This window comes from Corvus kubaryi, unplaced genomic scaffold, assembly GCF_017639235.1.
Source record: "Corvus kubaryi isolate FWS band 111438036 unplaced genomic scaffold, C.kubaryi_AGA036_p1.0 37387, whole genome shotgun sequence".
NCBI classification, from domain to species: domain Eukaryota; kingdom Metazoa; phylum Chordata; class Aves; order Passeriformes; family Corvidae; genus Corvus; species Corvus kubaryi.
In genome coordinates, this window is record NW_024581129.1 from 9,179,222 (window position 1) to 9,189,302 (window position 10,081).

The window sequence follows — 10,081 nt, forward strand, 5'->3', positions numbered from 1 at the left end:
AGGGCTGGAAGTTCTAAGCGTGAGGATATTATGTCATTATCTTTTTGAATTCAACAGTGGGGTTTTTTTATTACAGAGATTTCCCTTCCAATAAAAGAAGAACCATCTCCCATATCTAAAATGAGACCAGTAACAGCCAACATCACTACAATGCCAGTGAATACAGTGATATCCCGTCCACCTCCGCAGATCCAAATGGCCCCTCCTTCTGTGACCTTAGAACCAACAACCAGCTTGTCTATAAGTTTGGAAAACCAACTTGAAGCCCTCTTGGATGGAACTTTACCATCAGGTAATGAAATTCCTCAACTGACAAGCAGTAATGAGGACAGAGAGTCATTTTCTTTAATTGAAGACCTCCAGAATGATCTGCTTAATCACTCCAGCATTTTAGATCACTCTCATTCACCCATGGAAACATCTGACCCACAGTTTACTACTAATAATTCTTGTCTGTCTCTTGACCTTCCCGATACAAATTTGGACAATATGGAATGGCTGGACATTACAATGCCCAGCTCCTCATCTGGACTCACCCCTCTCAGTTCTGCTGCCCCGAGCGTGTTTTCCACTGACTTTCTAGATCCACAAGATCTACAGTTGCACTGGGATTAAGCTATAGCCAATGAGAACATGACCTGCAAGTCTTTTTACAGCAGAGGTCCATTATTACACCATTCTGATTGCAGTTAACATAAATTAAGACAGTAATGTTTGGAAGAACAAATGCTTGAAGCTAATTCCTTATTGATTTTCAAGTTTACAACAGTGAATCAATCACTTTATGCACCTATCAGTAATGCAGATCAGGGCCCTCTGAAAGCTGTATTTCACAAATCAAGAAAGGATGATTGTACTTAGTGATTAAAAGTACCCCAAGGTAAATGTATCAAAAATATTTAAGAAAGAAGTTATGTCTCTGACTTTGTAATGCTTAAATGAGCAACACGTGACTAAACTTAGAGTGAGATGTCAGTTCTCTGTATTGACCCAGTGAGCAAATGTCTGGGGGAGGGGAGGTATCACTGCACTTCATTGTTCCTGTGGAAAGCCTGAGCCAGGTTCAGAACTAATTGTGAGGGCAAAGGCAAGTAGAAGCACTGGCTGGTTCAGTGAAATTTCATATATCTAGGCTCTTAATTTGTTCAAGTTGTTTTTATATTTTGCTTTTGTGGATTTTAAAACACTTCCCCCATTCTTTAATCATGAGGGAGGAATTTAACTGCATCCAAAGGGATATTAAGTGTAACTGCAAGAAATCCACTGTAGCTATGCCAGGTAATATTGAGAACACTGAATTTTCTATAGCAATGCTCTGGATTTAATAGCTAGGTTTTAATGTGTATATCAGACAGTTATTTGTATACTCTTTTAACTTTATATAGCTTATTTTTGTGAACAGAGGGGAACACAGTGGTCTTCAAACAAGAGATTACTATAATGGAAGTAAATACCCTATTTTGCTTTGTGTTTGAGGACATTTGTTAGATCATTGAATCCAGTATCTCAGCATATTAGAACAGTTTGAGGGAGTAGAAAAGTTTAATTAATAGTGTTGTACACTACAATCCTGCAAGCATCTATGCAAGAATAGTCCCAGTGCTCTCATGATGTTTGTAGGATGAGATCAAGTTGCAGGGGACAGTACTGACAGGACAACCATCATTTCTTAATGAATACTTTGTCTATTGAACAGCTTTGTCTACCACTACATAACATCAGGGAAGCCAACAGAGAAGCTGCTCAGTGAGAATCCTAAACACCAGTATCAGAATGTACTGTTTTGTGATAAGAAGGTATATTGCATATCTGAAACATAATAGCAAAAATTACACTCTTACCTCACAGCACAGCATGTGAATATTTTTTTTGTTTTAAAACCCTTAGTTGTTGTTTTCAGAGTCTATTATGAAAGCAGTTAGAAAAACAAAAAATTCAAGTAGAATTAATATATTTTGACATTCTATGGTTGTCTCTCAGGTAATAGCTGTTAAATGTTGCCATAGATGATGGAGGCTGATAATCAAACACAAAACTGGAATTTCCTTTTAGGGAATTCCTAAATTAAGATAAAAGGAAACAGTCCCCCATTTCCTGAAACAGGGAAACGTGGTATGTTTTCTAGTATGAAAACTATTCTTTCCTCACCAAAAAGTTTCAAAAATAAAGTTTTGTAGGAATGAATGAAAAAATGCCCCGAAGCTTTTGCCTACTATATGTATCAAAGAAATACTGAAAACAGTGAATAGCTGTTAACCACTTAGCAACCTTTACCACATTCTTCAAAAAGGAAAACACAACACAATCATGTTAACACCAAACAAATACTTCTGTCAGAAAATGTTATGGAAGTAACTGCAAATTTGCATCTCCACATATAATGCAGTCTGGTTTACTGATACTACAGAACTCCATTGGCTTCAGATAAAATAATGGATTACATCATTGATTCAGGGTTTAAACTGATACCATATGTTAGCATCATATCAATTATAGCGCTTTAAATCATTATGTATCTTCACTAGTTTTACTGGCCAAGAATTACTGTAATATGAAACTAAGTGCAAGAAAACAATCTTCGGAGATTTTCGTTACACACAGTTGAAAGACACAATTCCTTATTCCTTCTTGCTGTGCCTACAATACTTGAGTACAATATTACATGTGGACTGTCTGCCTTAAGCTTTGATGGTATAGGATTTTTCAATAACACTGAACACTTACATTCAACTTTTTGCATTCCTGTTCATCATTCTATCTTGGGAGCTAATACTCTGAGATACTAAGTGCCCTCGGCTGTTACGAGAATAAGAATTAAGGAGTCTTGGTCTGATAAGAATGACTGAATGAAATTTAGTGTTCTGCAGTACTGTTGGTTTATTATGTGTGATACACCAGACATCATACAACATATGTGTGATTAGAGTTATCCCTTTTGACCCTGCCTCCTGATTAAATGAGAGGCAAGTAAATTAATTGTTAGAGGACAAATTAACCTAGAGCAACTGTACTGTCATTTTTGATGTGCATGTAAATAGAGCTTGAAACTGGCAAAGTCATCTTGCTACAAAATTATCCTTATTGGCAGTGTAGAATGTTAATTAACCCATAGGAATCAATGTGCAGAAATAAACCCAAACAGTTGAGATGTCTTGTTATCAGTACAGTATAGCTTTCTACTCTGAACGTCTATTTGAAAAAAAAAAAAAATTAAGGGATCATTTTAGTTTCTGAAGTACAAATATTCTAGTGTAGGGAATGTGTGATTACTTTTTTGTACATTTCAGAATTGTGTATTAAACCTTATATAAAATGGTTTGCTTTAGACTTTGTTCTGAAATGTGATATGTTTGCCATAGTTGTATATGCCTGTTTATGGCAGAAATAGGTTTTGCTTAGACTTCTGTGTGTGCATGTTTTACGTGAAAATTTTTGTAGCACAAATACAATACATCTTAGAATTTTAATGATGACTGTGCAGTTTGACTGCACAGAACTGAATCTTTCTCATTAAGAGAACAGTTGCAAAGGAATGCACCGGCACTAAATTTGCCATTTAATGGCTGCAGCATACTAACAGAATGCATCCTATCAAATGTGGTGTTAGTAGGTCCTTCAAAGTAATTAAGAATACCTTTTAATCAGTGTGAAAATCAAAAGTTGGTTGTTTACACATCTAGACACAGAGAGAGCTCAGACAAGTTTTACAAGGCTCATATTACTCAAGAGGAGTCACATCCTGTGTTCAGTAGAGAAATGGAATTTTTTATGCACTTTTAGTGCCATTCAGCATCAGTTACAGCAAGGAAGTTTACAGGCAAAATTTTTTTTAACATTAGAAATAGTTAAAAAGCATAGTCATACTCTCTGAGAATAAAATTAATTTATGGCAGTTGTTTTCCACAGAAATTTTAAGTGTAATCCAGCAATGTGCGCTTGCAGAATCAGACCTCTTTAAAAAGCTGAGGCCACGGCTTTTAGAAATAATGACTACTTAATAGTGACATTTATTTCCCAGGTATTTCTGAATTCACCAGCAGGAGTCATGTTCAGAGAAGATGGTGGTCAAAACAGAAGTGTCAATATTAAACTTTTCTGTTACATAATCTCAAACACTCAGATGCCTCAAAAGTGTAGGCACCATAATTGGAACCCAAGCACAAGCTGCTGAACTATTTTCAAGGCAGAGAAAATGCAATTACAGAATACATTGAACTGGAAGGGCATTATGTAATCAAAACACAGGAGAGCTCACTGATGTAAACAATTATTATTTGGATGGCATCTTAAGTATATTATAAACTTAAAGCAAACTCTATTAAAACTGGAAAAAAAATCTTCCACTTATCTCTAGTAAGTGTTCTGTTTAAACTCTTTGTATTGTGGTCTATGAAATCACCTTTCAGTGACTTCTAGACCATCCTCCAGAAGGTATTTTATGTGAGATCCGTGGAATTGAGTTACATATAGTATACATGGCCAATAAAGAGCATCCATTAAAACCTGAAATAATCTTAAATATTCCTTTTATACCAGTTTGCTAGGAATAAAGTGCAAAAAAGTGACACCTACATCATTCTGTAGTGTCCAATACTGAATAGAAAGTCTTTTTAAGTTAAAAGTGCATAAATGTATTTGTAGAAATCTAGCCAAAAAAAGCCATTCTAGCTATGAGAGCAAATTCTCAAAAAAAGCAGGGAATGGTTAATAACTATATAATCACACTATTTTTATAAAAATATACAGCTCAGATATTCAAAAGACAGCCTAAAATAAATTATAATAATATAAAAATTTAAATAGGAACCAAAGCATTGCCATTTATATTGCCAAAGGAGGCACTTTGTATTTTAAAACATAGGAAATTAAGTCCCCAGAAGTGTTATCCATACTTTTTTAAAATTAAGGATGTAGATATTTTCAAAGCTGTTTTTGATGTTTAACAGTACAGATTTGTTTTTTGTTGTTTGAGAAATTTGTAGTAAGTAATAGCACAGGCTTTTTTTCCAGATAGGATTTTCTTCACAGTACTGCTTGCAGTAGAAATAACACTAACCCTAGTAGGTGTTTCTCTTCTTATTTTCATAGTCATAATTATGTCTTAGCATCTCATTTTGTGAAAAGAGGAAGATAAACACCTATCTCTGGGGCCCTCTTCATTTAAGCACTACTTTACTAAATGCAAATTATGGCAATCAGGGCGTCAGTTTATGTATTGCCTTTCTAAAAGAAACCATGATGCCTTTGTATTTGCTGTTTGCACCCCTAAAATCAATTCCGTATGTTTGAATGCCATATGTTTTGCACATTGTACTGTATATATGTAATGCATACTGTATTTTTATATGTGTACTACATTTATCAAATATTTTGTACATAGTGGCAATATTGTAGCTACTGAGGAAATGTTTGATATTCAGCATTTTTGCTAAGTGTCTCAAATAAAAAAGGAAAACTGTGTTCATTTGTCCGTGGTTACTACTTAAAAGTGAAAAATATCATTTTGACCTTTATGAGTCTGAAACATTTGGCCTATGTTCTAGGTACCTTTCTCACGAAAAGGAGTAAGAATGAATCTGCACTTAGACAAACTCCAAAACAATAATGATTTGTCATCAAAATCAGGGCCAAAATCTGTAAGAAGAGAGATTTCCTGAACCCTCAGAGTTTAGGTTTGGACTTTCATTTTTTTAAGCAATTTTTTTGTAGAGAGTCATTTACTCATAGAATGGCCTGGGTTGAAAGGGACCTTAAAGCTTGTCTTGTTCCCTGCTATGGGCAGGGGCACCTTCCACTATCCCAGGTTGCTCCAAGCCCCTTCCAACGTGGCGTTGGACATGGCCAGGGATGGGGCAGCCGCAGCTTCTCTGGGTGACTCACTCCAGTATCTCACCACCCTCACAGTAAAGAACTTCCTCCTAATAATACCCAATTTCATTTTTAATCTGTTCCCCCTTGTCCTCTTACTACATACCTCTTGTAATGCACTTTAATACATGACTTTCACAAATTCTTCCAAGGTTTTCAAGATGTGTTGGGTTGTGAGATTTTGTATTTGCGATTTGCATTCTGCTCAGCTGCTAGAACACCTGAAGAATGCATTTCTTCAGGAGAATGAGCTATGAGCTGTTTGCACAAGTTTCTTTTAAGGATGAAGCTGTTCATTTAAATACTTAGTGTTACACTTCCCCTTGTGAAGGCAGACCTGTACTAATCACCCACCGTTTCCTCATTAAAGTCTGTTCTACACTGATGACATCAGAACTTGGCCAAATATTAAAAACCCCATAAAGTAGTAGGTAGCAATTAAGTAAAACTGAACAAATTAAAAATTACTAATAAACACTCTAAATTTCATAAAATACCTCTTCTCTGTGAACTTTAACCATTGTAAAAGTTTGTAGGCTATATGTGCCACAAACTTACCTTCAGCTATTACACACCACACACAAATATTGCAAAATAAGTGCAGCACTTTTTGACCATGTACTTGTGCATTACAGGAATTACAGCTGGAGTGTAACAGAGATAAAGCACTTGTTTTGGTACCAACTGGCAATCTGGGGGTTTGATTGTTTTACAATTACAAAGAACATAAACACATAACCCTCCCTCACAAGCTATGTTCATATTACTATTATGATGTAAACACAAAACAAGGCTCGATAAAATTTGAGATTACGCTGAGTGAACTTCTTCCACAGGCTAAACCCTGATTTTCAATGAAACCTCAGTTTATTCAAACATGTTCTACAGATGGCCACGAGCACATTTGTCTTTACTCTGTAGCACATTCAATGCCATTTGCTCCTGCTTATTGGCTTGTTGTATATTGTACAGATGTTGCAAGAAACATTATTTCTTAGAGCATTTGTACAGTCTCAAGCAGGAGATATTTCTTTGATGGCAAAGAAGTTGCATGGATTTCCCCACACCCTGAAGTATAGTCTGCAACCTTACCAAGACATTCCTAACGCAAAATCAAAGTAATGAATTAGAGCTTCTGAGACCCAACAGCCAGGGCTTGGCATTTTTTCCTTCACGTGTTTATCCATAAATGTAACGAGTAACTCTAAGATAAATACTTCCTTTCATGTAAAAAAATTACCTGAAGTTGAGTCTCCAGTCTTCTCTGCAGAAAAAGGACTACAGGGCCACTCTGCCATCCACTGCATCATTCTTGAACCCCCCCCAAGACAAGTGCTGTGGATTAGAAGTTAAAATAGTGAACAGAAACATTCTTTCATACAGCCAAGACAAAGTCAAAGCTCAAATAACTGCAAATGAGGAGCATTCCAGCTACCCCACAGCAAGTCTTTATAAAACTCTGTTGCACCAAATCTGCATATATATGATTGCTCCCCTGTATCTCAGAAAAGTCAGGGAGAGTTGAAAGGCCTGGTTTTGAGCATGAAAAGAGACACCAAAGCCTCTCCTAAAGCAACACCTCCATCTCATATGTGTGAGGCTAATGAAAGAAAAAAAAAAAACAACTGGTGATTATTTATCCATCCAACAAAATCTCCAACAATATCTTTTCAGCAATGGAGTCCTCTAAAGACTTCCCTTTAGAAAAGCTACGTTGTGTTTAAAAGAAGCTTGTGTCAGAAGAGAACAGTGCACGAGGAGGATTCAGCGTGAAGAGGAAGGGCTTTCACATGGAGCTCAAACAAGGGTAAGGGCCAGCATAAAAGACACTCCCAAACAAAAGTACCCAGACACCAAAAGGGCAATTACACTTTTTAAAATCAAGTTTACATTTTTAGTTATAAAAACTATCATGATAAATCAGTTCACCATTAAACAGCGCTTTGTTTAGACAGAAGCAGTTTTTCCAGACACAGTGAGGAAGTTAGAGTAGACAAACCAAATCAAATATTTCTTCTTAATCTAGTTAGAAGATCTTTATGAATTCAAATTGAAGTTTCCATCTCCCCATACAGTTAAGGAAGAACTTGATCAATAGAAGTTGATATGCCATTAAATACTATTCCTGATGCCAAGCAAATACATTTATTAAAACGTAACATATTTGAAGACATAAAACTCATATGAATTCCACCAACAATTCAAACAGCCCTCTCTCTCACCACAAAATTACCTCTCAGCTCACAAGGATCCAAAAACATTAATAAACACAGATGTAAGCTGCACAGGAACTGTGATGACAAGTTAAAACTGGCAAGTATGGCACATAAAAGAGCATATTTTGTAATAAGCAAGTAGGCCAGAAATGGCATATCATCAAACATGACTGATTAAAATTGAACTCCTTCCAGCTGCCAGCTTGGCAATACTAAGAGTAACTCCTTCTGCCAGGGGAGCTGAGTGGCCCTCTGAGGTCACACCTTTCATAAACATTACAGGTGTGAGAGCTGAGGGAGGTGGCTTCCACTCCTACATATCATCATACTTTGAAATGCTGCAGTGATTACACTGACAAGACAAAAGCAGAATACAACAGTGCTATTCTCACTGCCCAGCTTTCCATAGCCCAGATGAGGGCATATGATGAACAAGACTAGCACATAAATTCCAGCAAGCATTCGGGTTGGCCAGGCCATCAGTTACACCCACAGGGAGTGGAAAATCAGATCATCTTTGGGGCAGCTTTTCCAAGGTAGCAGCAAACACACTTAGCAAGGGCAGACTATCCAGTAAGGTAATTTAAATTACACACTTTCCACTGCAGGTCAAGCTAATTCAGATCACTCTGTTTAAACACAGGCAGGCATAGAGTTATCACACACAAACTAATAAATCCTAACTTTTAAAGAACTAAAATTTTTTTTCATACAGTCAAGCCATCAAGCATGACTCTCCATAATGAGAGTTCAAAGAATATGCCAAAACAATACATAATTATTTCGAGCTCGTAGCAGGGTGCTTCAACTAGATAACTTTTGAAGGTCTCTTCCAAGCCAAGCTATTTTCGTTCTGTATCAACTTTTTAATGCACCTGCATTACAGCACTACCAAATCAGTAACTCTGATCTCAGCCTTTACAAATGTACCTCTAGTATGTTCACATGCTTCTTCCACAAGGAAACCAAAACCAAACCAAAAGGAACATAGAACTTGGGTGTCCAGCAGCAGTTTCTTGGAGAATTTAAACAGACCTCCACAACGCACATTAAATGAAAAACTAAAAGCTTTATTTTCAGGTCACACTTGTAAAAATCTAGGAGACCCAGTCTGGAAAATAATACATATTTTAGTATCTTTTCTGCGTTTAACAACAGTTGAGTGTTTTGAGGGAACAGCTACCAGGCAGCAAGCGTGTTTAATTTAGTATTTACCATTTAATTATCCCAACGTTTTGCATTTCTGCTTCTCTTCTCGGAGGAGTAAAGTTTTAATCCCGCTTTTTTCCCCCTCTCTAAGCCGTTCTGCCGGTGTGAAGCAGCGCTTCGAGTGCCATCGCCGGGCACCGCACCCTCACAGACCTGGGCCCGACGCGGGCAGAAGGCGCTGCCCTCAGGACGCCGCCGCAGCTGGAGGGGAACCTCCCGGCAGCTCCAAGAGCGGGAGACGAAGAGAGAGCGAGAGCGGGCAGCGGCAGCGAGAGCCGAAACGAGTCGAGGAGGGGGACCGGCAGCAGTCCCCGCCCCTCCCTCCCGTTCCGCCCCTTCAGCCCCCCCCGCGCCCTCAGTGCCCCAGCACCGCGCGCCCCCGGCAGGTGGCGGCGCAGGCGCCTGCGAGGGCGGGATGTGGGCGGGCACGCGGGAGTGGCGCCAGCGATAGAAGGGCGTCAGGAGACGGCCTTAACGCAGGCGCGGTGGCCAAGTGGTAAGGCGTCGGTCTCGTAAACCGAAGATCACGGGTTCGAACCCCGTCCGTGCCTCGGTGGGTGCGCGCTGGCGGGAGCTGTACCCCTCCTTTTTAGGGGAAGGCGGAGCTCCGCCCCGTCCCGGCGACCGCAGCTGAGACCCTCCGCGGAGCGCCCGACCCGCCTGGTAGCGGGGATGGTGCCCCCGAGGCCCGCAGAAATCCGGAGCGCACCCGACGACGGCAGAGCCGATCCCCCGGGGCGGGTCCCTGCTTGACCTCCGAGAGCAGGTACGCAGCGGAGGGTCTCGCA

At 39.0% G+C, this 10,081-nt stretch overlaps 1 protein-coding gene and 1 non-coding gene across 5 annotated transcripts in view; both read left to right on the plus strand.

Annotated features, from left to right (window-relative positions):
• The window catches only part of MRTFB (myocardin related transcription factor B), a 70,655-nt gene extending 65,195 nt beyond the window's left edge, over nucleotides 1-5,460 (plus strand). For all 4 annotated transcript variants that reach the window (XM_042037390.1, XM_042037394.1, XM_042037391.1 and 1 more), the window contains one exon: nucleotides 77-5,460. In XM_042037390.1, the coding sequence (XP_041893324.1) occupies nucleotides 77-615 (539 nt within the window). In that variant the 3' untranslated portion in view covers nucleotides 616-5,460. The remainder of the gene's footprint in view (nucleotides 1-76) is intronic.
• A 4,312-nt stretch (nucleotides 5,461-9,772) lies between these two features.
• TRNAT-CGU lies at nucleotides 9,773-9,844 on the plus strand. The gene has a single exon. It is a non-coding gene; the product is annotated as a tRNA-Thr (tRNA).
• Nucleotides 9,845-10,081: the final 237 nt, after the last annotated feature.